The 24283-nt window shown below is 39.1% G+C and overlaps 2 protein-coding genes across 16 annotated transcripts in view; one reads left to right on the forward strand and one right to left on the reverse strand.

Annotated features, from left to right (window-relative positions):
• Positions 1–3387, forward strand: part of CNTNAP1 (contactin associated protein 1) — a 52056-nt gene extending 48669 nt beyond the window's left edge. Inside the window, exons 23-24 of the mRNA XM_034416188.2 lie at positions 321–371; positions 538–3387. Coding sequence (XP_034272079.1) covers positions 321–371; positions 538–800 — 314 coding nt within the window. The 3' untranslated portion in view covers positions 801–3387. The remainder of the gene's footprint in view (positions 1–320; positions 372–537) is intronic.
• On the reverse strand, positions 3384–23023 carry EZH1 (enhancer of zeste 1 polycomb repressive complex 2 subunit). 15 transcript variants are annotated; one of them, XM_087892287.1, is made up of 20 exons: positions 22864–23023; positions 20883–21003; positions 19072–19200; positions 17723–17842; positions 16193–16313; positions 15848–16021; positions 15127–15178; positions 13970–14136; positions 12920–13011; positions 11289–11472; positions 10677–10873; positions 10493–10584; positions 10068–10108; positions 9517–9642; positions 9233–9411; positions 8643–8738; positions 7264–7345; positions 7006–7086; positions 6153–6237; positions 3384–6031 (listed from the first exon to the last, which is right to left on the reverse strand). In XM_087892287.1, exons 2-20 carry the CDS (start codon positions 20928–20930, stop codon positions 5971–5973), a joined length of 2127 nt encoding a protein of 708 aa, XP_087748413.1. In that variant the 5' UTR covers positions 20931–21003; positions 22864–23023; the 3' UTR covers positions 3384–5970. The 15 variants fall into 15 exon arrangements, with proteins under 15 accessions (XP_087748413.1, XP_034272084.1, XP_087748418.1 ...); XM_034416193.3 differs by having other exon boundaries at positions 15127–15229; XM_087892292.1 differs by having other exon boundaries at positions 15127–15229; positions 16193–16381; positions 22864–22971.
• Positions 23024–24283: the final 1260 nt, after the last annotated feature.

The raw sequence follows: 24283 nt of genomic DNA on the forward strand, positions 1-24283 counted from the left end.
GAGTTTTCTCCTAGAAGAACCTGCTACACACACCCTGCCCCTCTCCAGATGCCTTGACAGAAAAGCATGTAGGATAGCTAGGAAGAGAGGAGATAGCTCTCAAAATCTGGAATAATCCAAGGTAGCAAATACATCCCATACACCTCCCTCCTCCTACTTTCCCCACAGCAACAATCCTGTGAGGTGGGTTAGGCTGAGAGGAAGTGATTGGCCCAAGGAAACCATCCATGGATGGACTGAGCCAATGAGATCAAAGAACTGAAAGTGGAGGAGTATATCAAATCTAGTTTTAATTGTATATTTTTTTATGCTTGTTATAGTGGACTTCTTGTACATCCATGATGACGGCTGGGTTGCAGTTATTATTGGAGGTGAGTTATTAAGGTGGAAGGTGAAAAGGAAATGAAAGCTATGGGAAGAGCCCAGAGATGGCTAGATTAAGCCCTGTTAGGTTCCATCTGCAAGTACTTATGGTTTTTTCCCCCAGTTATTCTAATTCTTTCCTTTATTTCCATACTTCTGCCTTTCTTCCCCCAGTTATCTTTTTCCTGCTTCTGCTGTTGGCAGCAGCCCTTCTCTTGATGTACCTTCACCATCACCGTTACAAGGGCTCCTATCACACCAATGAGCCAAAGGCTATCCAGGACTACAACAGTGGTGGAAGTAGTAGTGGTGGCGGGAGTACCAGGGGCAGTGGCAGTGGCAGTGCTGAACCTGCCACTCTCCCTGCAGCTAAGCCTGTTGCCTCTCGGAAAGATCAAAACTTGCCACAGATCCTGGAAGAGTCCAAAACAGAATAGCCAACTGGAGCCTAAGGGATTCATCTTCTACTCGTTGGTGCTGGCTGCAGCCTCTTGGCAAGACCAAACCCAAACTGCCAATCGTGCCACTTGCTGGGAGACTGATTTCTGCCTCCACCCTTCACGGCGTAATGAACTGCCTGGTGCTTCGCCTTGTTCAACTTGCACATCCTGTGGTGTTGCTGTATTTCCCAGTTGGACAAAGTCCTTACTGGCAAGTGTCTAATCAAAGATATTTCTGCCTCCCTCCATTTCATTCAGAATAATTGTATTTAGTTATCTGTTTATTCATTCATTTATGGGACTTCCATAATGCCTCAATTGATTCCAACTGGATGTGTTTTGTATCTTTTGAAAAGTTTTAATTGGTGCCTGGGTAGCTGCCAAAACGATATCTATTTTTCCTCAAGTAGTAACCCATCCCCTACCTCTGGGCCCACTTTTTTTTTTCATATCCCCTTTCTCCATTTTGGTCCTGCAGTTTCTTCTTATAGTGGGATGAGAAGGCAAAGGTGACTAGTAGGTCCTGCAGTTTCAACTCCAGTTTGTTAGAGCAACTTATAGCTAAAGTCCGGGGCTCCTTCCACAATTTGAAAAGAGAAATGACTGTCAATATACACTTCTTTTGGGAAAATGCAATGCAAAATTCATGCTGGCCTTCTCATATGCGATGCACTAGCACATAGTCTTCCTGCTTAATTGCTTAGCATAAAAAAAGCCATTAATCAAGCCATGTAATGTAGCATATGTAGAGCCTGGCACATTATATTGTGCCCTGAAAGAAAACAATGTGCAATATAGGTATATTTGCCTGCTGATATATATAAAAACACGTATGTATGTATAGCAATAGCGCATGAAAAAAGAATCACTTGCACTTTGCTACCACTTGCTGCTTCATAAATCAGGGGTTTTGAGAATTTAAAATTCTTTCTACATTTTGTTCGTGTTTTAGTTGTGAGCTATTAGAAGGACTAATTTTTTAATGGTATTGTTTGTATAAAACACAAAATCCTGATCTGTTAAAAGTGAAGTGATAGTCTGTGCTCTGTAGTCTGTTGTATGGTGGGGGAAGGATAACATCCAGCCCTCTTCTTTCCCTAAGTTTACTTGTGGATTATAAGATTCTATAACAATGGCCAAATGTATTTATTTTATCCAAAAGCCTGGGCATCTTCCTAGGCAGTTTATTTTTTCTAAAGAGTTGTTTGGGAAAAAAGTAAAGACTAACTTGTAAAAATAAAGGAAAAAAGCAGGGTGAAAAATTATCTGGTTATATATATTTGGATGTGGGTTAGGGGAGGGAAAAATGCATTTTGAATGGTTATGGCTAGAATTTGTTTTTCTCCAAGCAACATATGTATTTTAATAGATGTACTTGCTGACAAAAATAACAGCAATCATATTTCATACTAACAGTAATTATTACTCCCGTAGCATACTGCATCCTTTCTGTGAGTGTTCAGGTTAACTTGCACATAATCCTTCCAGAGTATCTTATCAACACTAGAGTTAGACTGAGAGTGACTGGCCTAAAACTATGTTTGCTTGAGTGAGGACATGAACTAACATCTCCCAAGCCTGTGGTAACCATATTTCACTTTTCTGATTTTCTGGTTGTCCATAATTAAGGAGAAAAATTAGCCTGTTTCCAGATTATTTTTCTATTCAAGTCTAGTGAGAGTCAATTGTCTGGAGAAGCCTGTGCTTACTTTGAAGGGTTAACTTTTTCTGGGAAACCGGGGGTGGGTGGGTAAGTAGGCAGGGAGCCTGCAGGATAATTTCTAAAGATGACTTTTCATGGTAACCTTGCAAGATTGGGCATTTTTTTGTGAAAAAATTAGATGAATATTTATTTCTGGGATTAAAGAAAATGTCACCACTGTACTCAGTTTTCTGAGAATATTTTGCAAAGCATTTGAATACCTTTTATGCTATTGCTATCAGCTGAGTGGACTTATTGAGCTAAAGAAGTGACACATTCCTCCTGCAAGGCTTACCTCTTGAAAATTAGTTGTGAAAGAGTATTCCAAATTAATAAAGGAATAAGAACTTGGACCATCAGCTTGGACCACCCCACTCAAAACAGTGATCAACCGTGCATTAGGATGGGCCACAATTCATTTTGCAGCCAAAGCCTTGTTCAAAAGTAAAGCTGCATTTCATGTACAGGGAATTTAAATGCAAAAATAATTGATGCCACTGTAATTATGCAAATGGACTAGGATTGCAGTATTCAGCTGCAAAAATCTGGACATCTACTAGATTGCAGCACTTTCTGTTATTGTTGCTTGTGTTTGTTTGGACTTCAGCACACTATTTATGATAGCCTTAAAAAATATGTGATTATTATTATGTGAGGTTTTTCAAGAATTCTGAACATCCTCAAAATCCACTATAACCTGTAAGGATTAAAGTTAGATAAGGATATTCTCAAACAGCCTGTAGCCTTGCTGTTGCAACAGTACTGTGTACATGATCTGTTGTGTATACTTTGCTCCCTCCTTTACTTGAATGTATGGGAATTAGTTTGCCAATCTATCTATTCTCCAATAGTACCAATAAATTTGACACGAGGCAGACTTTATTTAGCTATCACTACACCTTTATTAAGACAAACTTTTACAAGCGATAATATAAAGTGCACATAAGTTACCAGCAGCAAAGCTAAGAGTCATAAGCAATCAGAAGATGGAGGTGCCATGCAGCTGCTGGCTCCTGAACCACCATGCCTAGAAGAAAAGCAGTTCAATGAAGTACAAGGTGGGGGAAGCATAAATGTTTTTGCTGCTATGTAAGTAACTGGAATCTTCAATAGCTGCAGTATATCAGAAGTGCTAAGCAATATATGTTTGTGTTATAAAATATTATGTTATGCAATGCAGAGGTGAAGTCTAAACGTCCATCAGCTGAAAAACCAACCAAATGCTTTGTTGAGTCAAGATGCAATCATACAGAACACCAAATACAGTATTGCAGCATCTACTGGCCTGAAGGTGGTAGTCAGTTCTGCATGCATGAGACTCCCTTTCCCTCTTCTTGTATCTACACTGTATGGATGCTAGACAACAGCTAAGCAATAAGCCTGGTTACAACTTTGCCAGAAACAGTTAAGCTGCATCACTGTGCTATGACCGCAGTAGCTAAAAACTAGGCACCTTGGTTTTTCCCTCTTCTTCCCAATTCAAAAACATAAACTAAGAACATGACTCTTAATTGAACAAAAGATCCACTACCATTTTTCATACTGTCCCTCAAACTACTTTCTTCCAGAAATTAATGTCTCTTACAGTACTAGGTTCCCTTGAGAAGACTTTAACATTTCTAACCCAACCAGGTGCCTAAGGATGCTTTTGAGAAACTAGGCTGACAGCTCTCCTAGAAAATAATACAGTATTCCAACATTAAATTGATCTCCAGAATGCATTCTGCTAGGAAGCTGCAAGTGACAAAAAGATGGCTTTAAAAAAAATCAAACTAAACCTAGCAATTATACGGCATTCTTTTCTCACACCGAAATTAAATTCACTATAGTATTTAGAAGTGCTCTAAACAATTAAGTTTCACTCATACTAGATACAAATTACATTAAGCAGATATTTTTCTCACAATTATTAAGCAGCTAGAAAAGGTGAAGCAGTAGTAAATAGGGTAGTGGAGGGCTTGCTTGCTGCTGCCACTCAATTCCTTGATTTCTAAGAGACCATGAACACCATGTTCCCCCACATTTGTATACTCATTCCCAGAAGCTCCTTCCCTTATGGTAGGCAGCAGGCTGTACTAAGCCAGCAGTAAAGGCACTCTACATATGCTCAACTATACTATTTAGCATTGTTTCATTTGTTCCAGGCTCATTTTCGGCCCAGGAAATGAACAGGTGGAATGTTGTGCGCAGAAGTGCTAACACTTTCACAATTACATGGCTAGCACGATCAAAAGCAAATGAATACCCTTAGGCCAAATAATGCTATTTGCGTAGCTAATACATGATTGTGTATACCTCATTCTACACACACCCTGCCAAGTTCCATAAACTACATTTCTGTCTTCCTTCTCTTCTCCAAGACTGACATTGGTGTTACTATGTCACACAAGGGGACTTACCCATGTAGTAAATCCAAACTACTGCTGGCACCAACAAACACATTTTATCAGTATAATAAGCCAGTTTTATAATTGATTGGTAGCTCTCATATATCAACCTATGAGAAAATCAGTATCTACAATAATCCACACAATGCAGGTGGAATCAATTTTCACTCCCTATAAACCCACAGGGAGCACAACTCCCTGTCTTCATTGAGCAAGTCATTCTAAAGTGCATGCTAATTGATTGTTTTGGACATAAATGGTGGTGGTGTTGGGGGGGAGGACAGGAATATTTTGAAAGGGGGTGACAAATTAAATTGCTCTTAAAAAGACTGTTATACTCTCCTGGGTCACATGTACCCAATTGTTCTGTTTTCATATGTACACTAAGAATACCTCTTGTGGCTTCAAAAAAACCCAAAAACAATTTAATGTTTTAAGAGAAGAGCAGAACTAAATATGTGCAAGTTCTTCAACTAACTAAGAAAAAAAAAATTAATTCACTGCTGAAAGTGCTAGTATGAAGCCCAAGAGGGAAAGAGAAAAGGATTAGAAAATGTTATAACAAGTCACTAACTGAAAGAAATGAACTATAGAGGCTTGGGAGCAAATGTTACCCATAATTAATTAATTAACATTAATTGATCTCCTCCCTTGGCCTCTGTATAATACTTTATGATTTTCTCTGCAAGTGACATTTGTGTTGAAATAATCTCTGCTCTAAATTTGCCCGCAGCCAGAGCAAAGAAATACTTTCTTCAGCTCACATAATTTTTTAAACCAATGAATCAAATTGATTAGCAAGCTTCAATATACAAAATGGTCTTAAACCACTTTGCCTTTTCACAGTCTCCTCATCTTCCTCCTAATTGTAATTCAGCAGAACTCTTCATGATGTCACTAGCTGCCAGTCAAGTGGCCTTGGAATCAGCATCTCAAGTCCATAGAAAAAACTGGACTTTTCTCTAAAGAGGAATCCAGGTGAAATGAAGCCTTCCTAACATATATATAGCAACAAAGAAAGCAGCATTAATAGGATGCAGTGATACTGGCTGGGAGCACCGAGGGCCAGTAATTTCAATCAGATGTCATCAGTTTCTCTTTCAATGCCGACATATTTGAGGGCATCTGCTTGGCTATACCTGGGAGAGAAATGAAACTGCTGTGAATAAGAGCATTGTGGTCTTTGTGAAGATATACATATGAGATACCATACCAAGCAATATCTTGGAAACTTAGAAAACTGATTTAGATTGCACTCACCTGTAATCAAAAAAGAGCTCTTCGCCTGCCTGGATTGCTCTCTTGGCAAAGATCCCAATGCGGTGATCTCCATTCACCATCACCACTGAATCGGGGCAAGAAAGAGACTGAATCAATTGCCCAGATTTTCACAAGAATCACCCCACCAAGGCTCCCATTGTCACACTCATTCCCAGCCTTCAGGAAACAAAACTTCAAATTTGTGTCATTTGCTAAACTAGAGTGGGCATTATATTCACACCTGAGAACGCAAATGTATTCAACTAGCATTGACACAATTGCTACATGATCTAACGAGCCCTTTTTGCATCTTGGAATAAGTTAGAAATGTGTGAGTTATGGTTGATTGTTACTACCAAGTATGATTATTGCTGTTACATTCTTCTTAAACTCTGAGTTCCACGCGACAAAGTAATTCTCTAGAATGTGAATGTGATTCTCAGCAGTGCCTATTAGCAATTGAGGAATTGGAAAAATAAGAAATAATTTATTTGTGTAAGCATTTATCACATCTCATCTCTCATTTAGGGTCCCGTTTCTTTGCCCTTGCCTTTTTTATGATTAAGGGATGATAGAAGCACCACTCCTATGAACAGAATTCTCTGTAACCAGATTTTCTGGTGAAGATATTTATATTCTAATTTTAAAGAAAATAAGTAATTACAATGGCTGGCAACATACCCCCTTTTTTTATAAGGAGCTGAATATACTTGATCCAGGACATACCACGTCACATTTACCTTTTAAGTTTGCATTCTGGGGTAAAAAACATAACAAGGAAACATCTGCCTAGAAAGATTCTAAGTTGGAGTCTATTTTGTCAGAATGAGAGCAGAGCTCTAAAAAGTCTCACCTTTGGCATAACAATTAGGATTGACAGAGTGGTTTGCAAAGCGGATTTTGTTGCCTTTGCGTGTGGCGTCAACAACGAAATCTGTCAGGAAAAAAAGAGCTCATAGGCCTCTGCAAAAGCTCACTTCCTTATGTAGAACCACCCTTGAAAGCCATGGAAGACAGAATTCTAGAGCCTGCTCCCCCCAAGTTGCTTCATCACCCCTTACTGGAGATCATATCATAGAGCGAAGTGCTCTACCTCACCACAGTCAATTACCATTATTGAGATTGAAGAGGAAGCTGGACATATATTTGTCATAGACCTTGCCACGGCGGTCAGCCTCATCTTGAGAGATAAGCTGGGAAAAGGCAAGACAATGGACAAGAATTTGTTAGTTGCAGTAAAGTGACCAAGTCAGACGTTAACAAAATTTATAAGACTTAGTTTCACCCAAAGAATTGGGAGATCTGAAAATAGTGCCTCCAAAGCAGACAAAATTTAGCTATCTTGCTTGGAATAGAAGTGAGATCAGGGATAAAAAGAGCACCTAAATAGAACTTTTCTTCCACTTTGCAACAATAAAGGTGGGGGCAGTAAATTAAACAATTGGATTTATTTGCCAGCTACATATTTTGACAAGTAAAACACTGATAGGCAATCAAATTAACATTTCAGATCAATTAACAGATAAGGAATGAATTTTTTGTTCTTTTTTATCTACACAAAATATATGGATTACTTGATATATTCTCAATACTGGCAATACTTAACAATTGAAATATATATTTGGTCATTCCATCCTTTGTTCTTCTCTTGTAATACCCATACAGGAGAATCAGTACTCCTTAAACTGTTGACTTCTACTACTGACATACAGCCAGAGTTAAATTTGGGACATGTCAATATGTAAAATGAAACAGAGTGGGAGAATTAGAGTTGCTGGGAATTGGGTAGCATATAAATTTAATAAACCATCACCATCATCTTCTCAACCCAAAAAAAGGCTCTAAGTTTAAGATGCTGTAATTAACGTAAGTGGAAATTGTTTTCAATGAAACACATTGGTTTCATTTACATTGTTAACAAATCATTTATAGTTGTAAAAGGAAAATCTGCTACACTGCTCTAATTTCTGTCAATGCAATGATAAATGAATGTGGGACTGCCCTAGTATTGCTCAATTCTGAACAGGAATCAATGAATGCAACAATTTCTTCCTGGAAACAGATCTAAATTTTTCAGACAAAACAGCTTTAGGAGGAATTTTCCTTCAGGGCAGCATAAATACCGTACTTTTTGGAGTATGACACACTTCCCCCCCCAAAAGAGGGTGGAAATGTTGGTGCGTCTTATACACCGAATGCAGCCATTTTTGGCCTCCCGAAACCCCACCCTGTGCATCCCGTTCTTGCCAAAAACAGGCCAATTTTTTGCAAAAATGGGGCCTGTGGAGGGTTTGGGAGACCTGCAGTGTGCTCCTGGGGGAGGGCAAAAACGTGACGCTTGGGGGGTTTGGGAGGCCAAAAGCGGGCCAGTTTTTCACGAAAACAGGCCCATTTTTTGCAAAAATGGGGGTGTTTTTGCCCTTCTGCATTTGTTAGTTGCTGTAAGCCTGCCCTTCTGCAGCAGAGTCCTGCTTTACTTTTCCAACTCACCTCTCCACAGTACTCAGAGATAAATTCATTCTTCTGCACAGACTCCTTAATGTAAGTTCCCCATCCAGCAACATCTGATGGGGCCAGCAGCAAGTGCTATGAAGAAAAGAGGCAGAAGCATATTTTATGAAGTAGATCAAGTGAACAAACCTAGAGTGTTACAAGATGGGGAGAGAAAAGAAACAAACAAATGGAAAAGGAACAAACAAACATATTCTAGGCCACCAGTCATAACAAGATATCCTGTACTTGCAGAATTCTTTGAAGGCTATCTTCAAAACCTCCAAATAAAGGTATATTATAGCCAACTTTATCTTCTATGGAGGGTCCAGTTTAAAAAATCAGTCCTCACAGTTACGGAGGTTGGCAAAGATGGCTGAAATCTCAGAGAATGAGTAGTGGTAAAAGCAACACTACTCATCAAGAACTACCTGCGTCTGAGTCCTTCCTACAGCTTCTCACATTATCTAGCAGAAGCAATAAAAAACACTAAGCTAAATCAGTTCTATGCGATTCCCAACTGGCACATTCCCATACTAGGCTCATAATTCTGATCTCCTGTCCTCCCCTGTTTTAGGACTGAAATGTACCTTCTTGAGGCCCCGCTGGATGCTGCAGTTCTTGCAGGAAACCACCTTGGAGTCCCAGTGCTCTGATGCCCCACAGGTCAGGCAGAGGTCTGGATCACATTCCCGCACAGCCAGATAGCAGGGGCATTGCTTGGTGTTGCACTGAGTCTTGCATCGGCAGCCAGGGAAACGGTTCTGGCCTTGCAAAGGAAACATAAACATACTTAAAGGGATGCCCACCCCCCCACACACAAAAAAATTGCTAGAAACCTTAGCCATTATTTGGCAGCTTGGTAGATTCTTACAATCAGGATTGCACTGGCAGAATTTCTCGCAGAAATTCTGTGTCATAATGCAAGGACAGGAGCTGTCACAAGGATGGTCTGGATGGTCACAGGGCTGGTAGTTGAACACTTGAGTTGATGAATTGTCTGCAGGAAGAAGGAACATCCATGAGTTGGGCCTAGGAAGCACGAATGCTGCATATATCATAATCCCAAAACAGCGCAAGACAGTGTTTCTAGTGCAAAAGGCCATTTCAAGTTTACCAGTCTAGTAAGTGCTGGGATACGCCAGAAGTCAGCAATCAGAATTTCTTCATTTGGAATTTTGAATTCTGCTACTTAGTACTAAAACAGAAATACCTCTCCAATTTAACTACAAACACCAGAGCTAATAAGGAAACGGAGTCTCATCTACTGATGGGAATATTCTGGAGAAAATTATAGAGATAAAGGGAGTGTTGAGGTTTCTTGGCCTAGCCTGGTCTGACTGGCCTTTGACAAACCTTCTATATTCCATTCTGTTTTCTCAGGAGGAGATGGGAATAGGAAGAACCCAGCAGGAAACACATTACCTTTCTTAAGCTGGATCTTCCTGCAGTGAGCAGCCCAGAGCCTTTGTTTGGGTAAGGGGAAGAGAGAAAAGAATGTTAATCTTGGAGACAGAAAAATTTTGGATTTCTAAAATATGCTATTTTATTCTAACTCTCCTTAGCCTCCTTTCTAGATCTCTCAGATTAAAAAAAAATGGAATTTATAGAAGAAGGAATAACTTGGTGAGAGGCAGGAGCTTTTCCAATACAAGAAAATTGAGAGGGATGAGTAGGGTACTGTTATACATTTCAGATCTTTTTCGGAAGGGAGGGTGGGTGGTGAAGAAATCCATAAGACTATGCCAGTTTTTGCCAAACCCAGTGACTAAGCCTTCCCCAAGAACATCTGTACCCAAGAACTATTCCTTGCATTGCTTCTTGTTCGCTAGATTCCCCTGAACACATACCTGTGCTTCCTCTTCTTCTTCTGGGAGGGATTCAGGAGCTCATTAACTGGTAGCTTTGTTATCAAGGATTCCTTTACAGCAAACTGAAAGACCTGCCAAGCAAGAAATGCAGCTTGTTGAAGATGGAGTTCCAAGTGAGGGAACCAGATGCTCATGTCCTGTCCTGGCCTACCAAGGCTCATACCTGCTTGCATGTCTTGGTTCCCAGAAGTCGAGCAATGGAGCAGAAGTTATTGAAGTAAGTTCCATGGAAAACACGGAAGAGAGTCTCCTCTGCCCCTGTCCACTCCACAGGCTCCAGAGGCACATCAGACATGAAGGGCTGAGAAGACGATGGACTCATCTTCGGCTTGGTTGGAGTTTGGCAACGTGAGTTTGCCTCTGGAGCAATAAAAAAAAATGAATAGATGTGGAAAGTATGCATGTACCCAAAAAGCAACTCCAAAACCTGACAACAATCTTGTTTTCTTAAAGACATCTCAAAAATGTTTACCGGTCAAGTGGCATCATTTGCCACAGGATTACTAATCACAGCTGGGCAAGGACTGTTTGTGATGACAAAAAATCATTCTGCATGTGCTTCAACACAGTGATTGAAAGCTTATGCTATCAATCTAAAATAGACTGCCAGCAAGCTCTGGTATAAATTAAATCTGGACAAATTCTGCAGAAGAAATGATTCTTCTTTGCACTTGAGCCTGCCGGAACACATCCCTTTCTAAGGGGAAATAGGCCACGATTTGCAATTTCTCCATCCCTGCTTTCTGTAAGCCATGAGCAGGGGAACCTTGCCCACCTGAGGAACTGGATGCCCAGTCATTGCCTGTATCTCTGTCACTATCGCCTTCTTTTGCTTCGGGACTTGTAGAAGCTGCAGCACTGGTGGAGGCAGTGGCACTGGGATTGGGGTTCCTGCGCCGACGCCGTCCAGCATATTTTGATCGTGGGTTATGCATCATTGCAAATTCTTTGGCTCCCTCCTAAAAAGCAAGATCAGATTAGAAAGCACACAGCCTTGTTCAGATATTACAACTACCCAGGAAGGACATGGATCCAGTATGATGGTGGTGGCACTAGTAGTGTTGAGGATGCTGTCCACTGCCCTGGGGCTAAAAGACTCAAACTCTTCCTGGATAACTTTGGTAGGATGTATCTTAACTTAATTTAACCAGACTTGCACAGCTGTAAATTGGTAAAGTTGAAAATCCTTGGAACATTCACACAATGTGTATATACCATAGATTCAAACTCCTATCCCATTTCCTTCCAAAGTGATGCATCACAGTGAACAATTAAAATGTTAACAAGTTCTCTGGATAGAAGAAAGAGATGGGCAAGTTTTTACAGGAGTCATAAGTTAGTCATGCCCATAAAGGAAGGGAACATGCACCAACCACATGAAACAAAATGGGTAGTTTACAGACTGCATAATATCTTTCTAATGAACCCCTTTTCTAATTTTATTCCAAAAATTCAAGTGACAATGGACTTTAATGTAAAATTTTGGGGCCAAAGTGCTTACTCCAGAATTTTAGGAACCCATTTAGGAACAATATTGTATAGAAACTACAGTATTGTCCTAAATACAGAAATCAAAATATGCAAAATTTTGTTTAGCATTAGGAAATATGAAGCAGTTTTCAAGAGAGAGTACAGATTGAAAATTGAATACATGAGAAACTGAAGGTGTCTAAGATATAGTATTGTTTACTGCGGTCTTCTAGTATAGGAAAATTGTCATTTTGAAGCATCTTTCAGATGCAGATTCTTTTTTTGAAACAAAATCTGTGTTTGATAGAAAGAGGTGAGGATCATGCAGTGAAAAATGTACTATAAAGACAGGGGGAATGGTATGAAACCAAGATATCCTTCCTTCCTACAATGTCACAATTGCATTTATTTTCTTTTGACTAAATGTCCTTTTAGTTTTTTTCCCCAAGGGAGTGTGTGTGTGTAGAAATTGAGGGTTTCCTAAATCCAGACTGCAAAATCTGGACCATTAATTGGCAAGATAATGCAGAAAATTAATGTTTTGCTGCCACCTGCTGGTCACCTGAATTTTTGCACTCCAGATCTAGGAAAAGCAGTTCAATTTTTAGGGTAATGGGGCATGCTGTCCTTTTAGTAATGAAGGACAGTCATATTAAAATAGATTAAAAACAAAAAAGGGGCCTATCAGCACCTTTAATACATTTATTAATGTATTATTTATTATTAGAGCATAAGTTTTAATGGGTTGGAGCTCACACAATCAGATCAGGTGATCAGGTTTGAGATATAGGTAAAGAAGATATTAACATTTACCTGAGAATGTACAATATTTGATGACAACAGTAAGTGGACGATGCATAACAATTCTTATACTATATTTTAAATGAATGGCTATAATATTGGCTTTGCACGCCCAGCAATCCCCATCCAACATACCAACCACAAAAAGCAGTCTGATCCACAAGGTTCTGTCTCAATTTTGGTCTCCATATTTTTCCGCTTATAAACATTTGGAGTTGCATGAAAAGCTGAAAAAGAATAACCATCTTGCTTGGGTTAGAATAAGAACCTAGGAAAATGTCCCTTTTCTTAAAAAAAACCCCTCAAATCTCAGGAAGGCAATAATTACTACTAGTCAAATAATTTTGCAAGAATTTGTACCCAGGATTAGATTTACCCTATATTAAATTCAGCAGAGCATTAAACATGCAGATACACAGAAGGGGGAGGGATGGGTGAAATGGGGAAGGGAGAATTTTTAGAGTGGAAATGAAGTCATAGCAAAAACTGGAGAACTACCGTGTTTTCCCAAAAATAAGACCCTGTGTTATATTTTTTTGAACCCCGAAATAAGCACTTGGCCTTATTTTCGGGGAGGTCTTAGTATTTTGGGGTGTGTGGAGTAAGCTGGGGCTCCCCTTGCTGTCTTACCTGATTTCCAGCTCTGCATTTAAATATTTTCAGGGAGGGCTTATTTTCGGGGGAGGCTTATTTTAGCGCATATGCTCAAAAGCCCAATTGGGTTTATTATCAGGGAATGTCTTATTTTCGGGGAAACAGGGTACTTGTATTCCTGTGTGGTAATGCTAATTAATCTATTATTACTACCTAGCAAACCAAACTTAAGCCTGACTATTTCAGGAAGACATTGGCATTTCAATGGCTAACCCACCTAGATTTTAATTGGAATATTTATGGGGCTTTAATATTGTAACTGAGTATAATTTAAATCATGATAAATGTTCTAAGCCATTCTGGATACTTTAGTCTGATAGATAGGAGGGTAGGTAAGATGATTTTTAAAAAATGCAGTGGGGACGGTAAATGGAGGTAGACATTCTAGGATAACTTTGAAAAGTGGTATTAACTTTGTTATGCATGCATCTTTATAGAAGGCAGGGAGAATCTGCTAACATTTCCCATGAAGATGTTGTACACTGGAACAGAATAAGCAGGAAAGAAGTAGTGATTGTATCAGGAACTTACGATGGAGGAAACAGTCATACTTGAAACAGCGCCTGCAAAAAAGTGTGTGAAAGGAATGCAGAGCCTGCTCACGCTGAACAGATTTGGCATTCGGCCCATCAATATTTGGTGTGCATTGGGGAGGGAGCACATTCATGTCGGATTCTTCTTCTGTCAGATCCCTGTATCTAAAGAAATGAGGTGGGGAAGAGTCATTTAAAGTCATATAGAAACCTTCCAAAGTTGCTGCAAACAATAGAAAGTAGCTGGCTGCAGCTACTCTGACAGTCTGTACTTATGTACTTAAAATTGTTACTTTAGAGAGAATGTCATTTCATAGTCTGAAGGCCACTGGTATATATTAGCTAACATACTGTTCAAGCAATAAAACCACCTCAAATAAAACCGAACACTTTGAGGTAGAAAGCATCTTGGGGTCTGCAAAACGCTAACTGACATTGCAAAATATGAACAGGAATTCTGTATTATGAAGATCAGATGCAAACCTCTGCATATGACAACAAGCATGGTTAGAATGCTTGAGAGAAGAATCCAAAGCAGACAGCAGGGGGAGACAATAGCAAGATCATCATGGCTGCTAACATCCCAGATCATTTTCCTGTGGTAATTAGGTTGCAAACTATACACCGGGCAATGATTCTTCTAGTCAAAATGCATACATTGTTTAACTGTACAAAGAAAGCGCTCCTGTTGTAAAACTTCAGCTGGACTGCAAGTTTGTTTGTTTATTCGTAACAGAAGCATCACAAATAAAATAAGACATACTATCTGACGTAACATTTAAAATATAAAACACAAGATTAAGGCATGTAGAAATTAAACAGGTCTTGCCCAGAAAGTAGCAACATTATTAAAAATATATTAGATTATAGTATTATTATATTAGACTATATTAAACATCTCTAAACAATTTTTTGGCAACATTAAGAGTATAGTTTGTTTTTGCCTTCTTCCGAGGTGTTTTGAACTTCTCAAACCACATTACTGTCCTGAGACTTCCTAGTAGCCTTCTGTTTTAACCACCATTAACCATATCTGACCCTGCTAGGATTTTTTTCCCAAGGCAGTATTTCCGATATCCATCTTGGAAATTAGACTACGATATGCCCAGACTAGAAAAACAAAATGATACTTGGCTTGAATTAAATAATTCTTACCTTTCTTTCATGTCTTCTGGATAGCCATTCTCAGGAAACATCGATGAAAGAGCTGTAAAGATCATGTCATTTGGAAATTGCTTCTTTGAACTTTTCTTGTTACCTACATTAGACATGCAAGAAAGCCTGCTGATATTTTATGAATTAAAATATTTCTCTCCCTGGAATACTGCTCTTCCATGATAGGATTGGCTCAGAAGATAATTAGAAAGAAACCACAACAGATAAATATCAGACAATAAACTGTACTGTAAAACACAGAAAAGACTATTTTGAAGAAAATGCCAACAGGTGCCTTTTTCTCTCAGTTTCCTTGTGTATATTGTTATGCAGTCATTATAATTTCCCCAGCAAACTAAAAGAATATACTTATGGGACTTCTGCAAAATTACAAAGGAATTGTGAATCAAAATTGTATTGTACTTTAAGGGGCTCTTAAAGTTAACCTGTGGTTATTTTGTTACTTCATTTCATTTAATAACTGAACGAAAGTGAAGTAATGGAAGAGTTATGAACTTTGAAGGATCCAGTTGAAACATGTTTCCATTAAAATCTGCTGAAGAACACAACCCAAGGACTAGATCCTAGCCCCCTTCTTGCCAATTCATACTGCCTAGTACAAGAAACTATATGGAAGAAGCACACAGCAGCAAGACTCGCTGCTTAGTATGAATGTGGCTCCAATAAGAAAGGAAATGTGGAAAAGAAGCAAGGAACATACTTTCCATTGTAAGTCGTTTCCTCTTCCGTGTGACAGGCAGGTCTTCCTTCAAAGCTTCTTGTTTGCCTTCTACAGTATCGTGTCCTTCGTCTTCTTCCTCAGAATATTGGTTTAATGCATCTACCAACTCCAGAAAAACAGCATCACTGATCAGAACAGAACCTGGGAGCAACTCTGGAAGGAAGAACTGAAAGCTAGGCATGGGAAAAAATTCAACTTCATTAAGAACAAAGTGTGCCTACAAAGACAAATCTGACTTGTAAGAACAGAATTATCCCCTCCAATTTCCACTCTATACATGATCTGGGGCCCTTCAATCCCAGTGGAAGACTCTGTAGGCTTTACCTTCTTCTCCGTGGACTTTGCCGTCGTAGTTATTAATGAGCTCCTCAATGAAGGTTTCGTCCTCTTCTTTTACTTCATCTCCCATGTAAGGAATATTGCACAAAACAGTTTCATCCTCCACCTGCAAACGGGGGCAGACACAGCCTGAGGGAGGCAGGTAGCTGTCCCTTGTCCACTCACCAGAAGAGCCTGCAAATGGCAGATTGCATGCCCACCTTAACGAGAACCCAGAGGGATGTCTGCTGATCTTACTGAACAGTGAAGACGCTCCTAGACAGCACTCTTTATGCTGACTGGAGGAGGAGCGGAGCTGTAGTCCAACATATCTGGGAGGGAACTAGATTAGGGAAGGCTGACGCAGTATGCCCCAGCATCACAAGGTCTTTCTTCATGAGCACTTACTCTTAAGGGCAAGGTCATGCCATTCAATCAGTGGTCTTTAGAGAAGGTTCTGGTGGCAGCAGTGACTCACATAATTTTATCTTGCTTATTTGCAACAGAAAAACTGGCTTTATCCCTGTAGAAGGGGGTTCAGAATGTTTTTTTCTATCTTGCATTAGGTAGTTTATGTGGGAAGGGAGCTAAGACCATACAGTATGACAGCATGACCTACACAACATCAGCTCACCAAGTTAAGGATTTTTTTTTTTTAATTTCTATCCAAAAAGAGGGAGTGCAGCCTGCAAGAAGTGCCTTTTAGCTTCAACTCAGGGAAGTCATTGGTACGTACAAAAGTACTGACAGAATCCAATAGATAAGATGCTTCTAATGTGGAGCAAAAGTCCCATGAATTGCTTTGTCCAAATGTTGTGCCCTTTGAGAGTGACTGAGGGTGACGCAGCAGCAAAAATTGTGAGCAATTATTACTGCAATAATTTCATGTACTTGTAACATGACAGTAAATTTAAAACATAGATGCACCATCACTGGAATACATGCTTCTGAAGACTCCCACTCCCCACCCAACCCCCAGACTTTATTAGTGATAAGAAGTTTCTGAGAAGGGATGGAGAAGCTCCTCATCAGAAATATTAGAATATAAACTCTGATATTGTGCGCATTTCCCTAGCTCTGGACACTGGGAAGCTGGGATTAGGGATGAAAAAGATTCATTAGAGAATGGCAGATTGTTTATAGGACACACTCATTTTGCAGAATCAAACTGGAACTTCCTTGATCTCCTGTGGAAGACATGGCCTCTAAATGCCATCTTTTCCCATCTGGAATCCAGATGTTTTGAACACTGGAGACAATGTAGACAAGCAAGAAATTTAACTTCTGTAATCAGATGAATAACTGTGCTATCTCTACCCCAACAGACAATTCAGGTATTACAAACAAGTGTGGAAACCTTAGTAAAAATACCATGTACTTCAGCTTCAAAACGAAAAGCAGAAGATGTTCTTGCACTGGGTAGTATTCCACGAAGAAACCCTGCTGTCTTCCAACCAGGCCTTAAAAGATGTTCTGGATTCAAAAGAAAATATTCACATTCAAGCTCAAGAATTACGGCACCAGCTGATTACCTACCATGAAGTTCTGCTGGAGTGGAGACCAGGAATACATGATAGGCACCAGGGCTACAGTGTTTAGAGTCCGCATGAATAAAGTCTGGGTGCTCAAAGTGGGGAAGATGCTCTCAACTGTGCACTGGAGGAGAACAAAAGTGTGCCCCATCAGAAGGAGTAATATACAAGTCACCCCTCTAAAGTCCCTCTGTGCTGAATATATTTTCATCCATTCCTGGTACTAAATGAGACAGATATGATATGCCTCAGTGATCAGGCTTTAGTATCAGATGGGAATCTTCTACTATGGTTTTCTCTCTTGCTTCCGCTAGAGGGCATCATGACCCTCTAAATTCAGATGGAAGAAGATGGATTTTTGATAGGAGCTCTGATTTGATATATAGGGCCATCATCATATCAAGTTAACAATCATATTATTTTCTAGGCCCACTGTAACGCACTGGGTACTTACCAATGAAAATCAGAATGGTTATTACCAAAACATCTTAAAGATAATTTCTTCCCACATAAATCTAGCAATGTGTTGCAGCCATTTTAGGAGACCCTAGTCCATGTTCCTCCATAATTTGCAGGTAGTTCACCTCATCCTGTCTTGTTTCTTTTACCTTCTTGGTCCAGATGGATCTTTCTTATAGTCTTTCAAGCAGATGATTAAGGATATTTTGTGTAGACATATCTTTTATAAACATGCCCCTCCTATTTGACTTATTGGATGGGGATTTTGTTAAGCATCGTATGACTGATAACAAATTAAATGCTGGACTTAGCCTGCTTGTTGGCATACCTTCTAACTTGCAAGCCCTTATCCCTAAATATAGAACAGATTATGATCAGTCAGTTGGCACATTTTCAACATGATCGGAGGCATTAATTTGTATGACTTAGAAAGTTCCAAGTATGCCCACCAGTTACAATTCTGGAAAAAATATGTAACAATTAAACTCATCCTAACCCTTGAGCCTATTTCTCTTCTGTTCCCAAAGGACACACATCAATCGATTGTAGGCTTAGGAAACAGAAGGACTGAAAAAAAATAACAAGAATCAGGAAGTTAAAAGCACAAAAGGACTGCTACAGAGGATCTTGCAGCAACTGGTATGAAGTAAAAGTACTAATTTTGCACAGGGAATATTATCCTTTCCTGTTGCCATTTGCTGGACAATCCTGAATGGGTTTTATTATTCTATAAAAAAACTTCTATTCATACTGATGACTTTACATAACTGATCTAAATTTTCTCTCTGGGTAAATGCGGAACTTCATAATGACATGAAAAATAGGGATATTATAGTGTGGGAGTGTGAATATGAACTTAGGAAAGGAAATATAGTATATTATATGTTGCAACACCTGTTTCAGAAAAGGGTTTCCTCCAACCAGCTTCATAGACTGAATAGGCTGAACTCTAAGCTTCTTCCAGTCATCGTTTAGGATGTTTATCTTTTCCTGAATCTTTGTGAAGTTAGACACAAATAAATTCTACAGGAATAGAGGAAAGAGAAAAAAACAGATCAACCTTTTGCCATCGCGGAAGAGGGATCCCAATTCGCAGGAACCCAGCAAAAGGAAATCATTTTTAAACCTGAATTACTGGCTATCAACTATCTTACATAGGTAGGCAGATTGCAATTATACCATTTCTCCGCTGGTACAATCAAAATAAAGCCTTTTCATATCAAAATACACAATCATGCCAATAGTCTACATCCTGCCTCTCTCATGATAGCATCAAATAGGTTGACTTGGTAAGTCATTTTGTACCCATAAATATGAGGAAGTGGATTTTATTTTTTCCTCACAGATATATTTTACAGTAGGGTCCTTTGTAGACATTGAGCTTGGTTGTTTGGAAATTTCATTACCAAACTAGGCAATATCATCAGTGAGAGAAGGGAATGGGGTTTGCTCCCATTTTATATTCTAGTGGCTTGCCCTGTTAGTGTACTAACAGTGTTTTACTGTTTGTCTGAGTTGATAGTTTCTTCACTGGGGTATTGCTTCTTTTTTAATTGTTGGTCTAAAGTTAATTAAAGTTGGTCTTTGTATTAATCTTTGTTCATCTGGGTGTCGATTGCGGGTGAGAAGGTATTTTGGTCCTTTTATTTTCTTTTTGGCTTTTTGATTATCTCTTTTGAATGGTATGTAAATGTTGTTTAACTCTAGTGCCTACTGATGGCTGATTTGTCTGAGTGCCAGGCTTCCAGGAATTCTCTAGCATTTTTGGAGTTGGCTTGGTCTAGGAATAGATATTCTAGATATTGTACATTTAGTTTTTTAATGTTCTCTTTTTAATCAGAGTCAACCTTTTTCTATCAGAGGCTGCCCATATTGTTAACAGGCATAGCAGTCACATTATCAGGATCTGAACTTTTGTAGCCTCATTATTTTTGTGCTTTGAGACATATTAAACTTTACCACATTTTCATGACTATTACCCCCACCCCCCCATTCCCTCAATAATTGGGTCATGTAATCTTGAAGTGTTTTGATGATTGCAAAAAAGTATCTATACATATTCAGACTGTGGCTCACCTCTGTTAGGCCAGAGGGATTTGCCTCGTCTTTGTGCTGGAAACACCACTGCCCACTACTTTGGTGAAACATAAGGGCTGAGGGGAATTCCAGGTGTCCCCAAGTAAAGTTTTCCCCCTCTCCCTCAGAAACACATGGAAGATGTTGCTACATATTTCTCCTGTAGAATCCCTCAAAAGAAAAAAAAATGAGGTGTATGACATTGATTGGATACTTCTTAGGAGGCAGGATGGATCTGTAGCAGATCAACAGTAGTAAGAAGATTAGTGGGGGAAGAGAGAGACCATCAGAGAGAAAAAGTTTCCATATGGGCACCAATGGCAGTCGCTAAAGTGGTAGGCAGTGTGCTGTTTATAAGTTTGCACGGAGTTTCCTAAACTCCATGGATATAAATTCTGGATTTGCCAAATAGAGAATAGATTGCTATAAATATATGAATAAATGATATAAATATATGAATATATAGACAGATGCAAGAAACATCTGTCTTGCAACTGACTTTCTCTCAGGAAGATGAAAGTCAGTTGCAAGACAGATGTTTCTTTCAATCAGACTTTGTCCATCCCAACGTGCAGAGGTAAAGCCTACTGAAAAAAAAAAATTCTGCTTAAGGTAAAGCGTATCTTTACCTTAGCTCCCATGTTTGCCTGAAGTCTTTTAAGTTGCCGAAGACGCATGTATTCTGACTTGACCTTCCTTTTCCAATACAGAATGCATTTTGATGTGGGTGGGCCTGGAATCTCTACTTTCCTAAGAGGAAAAAAACAAACACATTTGAAAATCTTTGAACTGTATTAACTGGAAAATTATAACTTTATTCAAAGTTTGTCAAGCCTACTTAAGAGTTCCCATAATAAAATGGAAAAATAACTATGACAGAGTTCCAAGATTCTTGGTCAATGCCTATTATTTTCAGTATTCCTTGGCTTTTAATCACTTTCCCAATTATTGCAGCTACTTTGAAGCTTTTCTTTACATTACTATTTTTTCCTTCAAAAATGTAATCTAACACTCTTGAGATGCTGTACAGGTAGAAGCTATACAGAAGAGAACCATTTGTTTAGTGATCATTCAAAGTTACAAAGGCACTGAAAAAGTGACTTACGACTTTTTTTTTCATATTTATGACTGTTGCAGCATCCCCATGGTCATGTGATCAATACTCAGATGCTTGACTAGTTCATATTTATGATGGTTGCAATGTCCCGGGGTCATATGATCCCCTTTTGCGAACTTCTGACAAGCAATGTTAATGGGGAAATCAGGTACACTTAACAACTGTGCTACTAACTTTACTGCAGTGATTCACTTTAACAACTGTAGCAAGAAAAATCATAAAATGGGGCAAAACTCTCTTAACTATTTTACTTAGTAAAATAATTTTTGGGCTCAGTTGTGGTCATAAGTTGAGGACTACCTGCATTGCCCACAGTACCAGACTGAATTGATCTGCTTTTACAACACATTGATAATGATGAGGCCCATATGTTGTCGTTTTATTTAGCATTAACACCTCCAAATGATTAGGGACATGCCCCATGGGAGGGATATATCCAGCATCCTTTGGTCCCCTCACTTTAGAGCTTTCTTTTAGAAATTATGCAAAGTGTTTGGCTAGATTTCTTCCAGATAAAGTCACTTTTATATAACACAAATATTGACTGACCCACCTATACGTTACTTAACCAAAGTATTTGTGTTATCATGTAAACAACACATAGCACTGCAAAACATATAATAAACTAAATCACCAACTTTACTTCAACCTCCTAGAAAGCCAAGTTACCTTCCTCTCAAGTGTTGTGATTAAGACCACAAGTGTTCCTTTTCCTTCCTCATTAACCCAATGAAGGAAAAGCAAAGATGCTGAGTCTCTAGACATGCGAAAAGCAACCCCAGAATTTGTTGTGGAGCCACTTACAACTTTTGGTTTAAGAGGCAAAACCAGTATCTTTTATCATTTCTCATTTAACCAGTCAAATCCCTGAGATATCAAGCAAAGGCCTTTACATTTGGCTCTAACAGGTATTATTATTATTATTATTATTATTATTATCACTCTGGGAATAGCTGAACAAAATGGGAGAGGACATTTCCACGTTTTAGCTTTAAATAGAGGAAAGGCAAGGAAAATGCAAGAACTAAGTCCAGCCAGCATGCCCAAGGCTGCTCAAAGCAACCTTTTGCCATGCCCCGCCCGCATCCAAAGACCTACGGCTGTCATGCGATATCTCAGCACACGTCTCTCCCTCTCTCGCCCTCCCATGTACTGATTTTTAGATACGTCTATATACCCTTTTCTGAACCCTCGTCCCACTTCGGAGTGAGGGACTTTGCATGACGTCATAAGTACTAATGCACCCGAAGTGCGCACTCCACAGGCATGATCCTCGCTACCCCCTCCCATTTCCCTTTAAACCCCTTCTTCGACACTCACTCCTTAGACATCGTACACAGGTGACCTACAGAAAACGCAGAACCCCCTTCCTGAGCACGCATGCGTCACACACCGCATCGTACTCGCCCTCCTCCTCCTCCTCCTCCTCCTTCCCGACGCTGCCCTCTTCCGCAAAGCGACGCCTCCGTTGTCGCAGAGATCCATAGACTTACTAATTGGAGTAAAGTAGCGTCACTTTTGGCCCAGAAAGTTTGTTTTGTTTCTTAGGCGGAAAGCTGCGTTTGGAAGTCCACGCTCATGGTGGCTATGCGGTAATAGGGTCTCCTTCCCGATTCAAACCACGTTGCACTGTTGCGTGTTTCAGCTGTCTCTACGGGTGGTCGCACAGTGCGCTCTATGTACGTTAAATCCACGTAGCTTTATACTTCAGTTAATTTTAGGGAGGTACGAATGATCACAGGTAAAACATAAAGGTGTTCCCAACAAGTAAATCGCTATTATTTTTGCCCATCACATGTGTTGAAATGACCTAAAACTTTCTTCAACCCTAGAGTAATAACGCTGAGCGCGTTACAGTCCAAATCATATGTTACGCACCAAATTAAGACCCTTTTGATGTGGAGTTTATTAACAAATAGAAGAAAAAATGTTGACATGTTGGTCAAGGAAGCAGACCAAGACCATGCAAGAACTGCATTCATTGTTATTGTAAATCATTAAGTGTATTACATGGACAAGTTTTTTACTGGTAAACCAAATCCACTCTAAACGCGATAAAGTTTTAAATTGGCAGGATTATTGGTTTTTATTAGCTAGTTTATTTAAAGCTTTTTTAAAAAGACAAAACAGCAAATATGGTACGCTCATTCACAGGATTAGGTTTTCTTTCACCCATGTTTGTGTGTTGAATAAGTTATAATGGCTGTGCAACAAACTAAGCCAAATGCTAGAGGGAGTTCTTCCAAAACAGATTTATTATTAAAATCTGCAGAGGGGCTCCCTCAGCATCTCAGACCATGAGAATGTCCTTTATTGGGGCACCTAGCTTTAAACGCACTTCTCTGGAGACCAGGCACCCACTATCAACTTTCGGTCCAGGTGTAGGTCTGAATTTTTCCCTTCACATTCCAGACTTGATATTCCCAGTTCAGTTATTCCTTAGGTTTATAGTGTCAGTCTTGTCAACATCACATGTTTATGATTGAATGTTTTAAATGTAATATTGATTGATTGATTGATTGTGTGCCATTTATAAATTATATTTATAAATGAATGTATAATTTTAATATTAATTTATCTAATTAAATATAATTATATTATCTACTTTTCTTATTTCATCTTGGTTTTATGGATGGTAACCATGGCATGGCTTCTAATAAGTAAACATAAAATTCACATTATGGCTTAACATAATTTGTAAAATCATAGAGATCACACATAGTAATGCATTATCCATTACTGCAGAATATTAGAGATGCACACTTAGAATTAGATGAAAGCTGACTAAGGAAGTTTTCGTCCTGTTGTTAATATGCATTCCACTCATCCTTAAATCATCAGAATATTATACCAGCATAAATAAGGATGCTGTGCCGATGACATTACTCTAATGGCCAAAATGAAAATGATTTG

This window comes from Pantherophis guttatus, chromosome 4, assembly GCF_059756535.1.
Source record: "Pantherophis guttatus breed Tessera chromosome 4, ASM5975653v1, whole genome shotgun sequence".
NCBI classification, from domain to species: Eukaryota; Metazoa; Chordata; class Lepidosauria; order Squamata; family Colubridae; genus Pantherophis; species Pantherophis guttatus.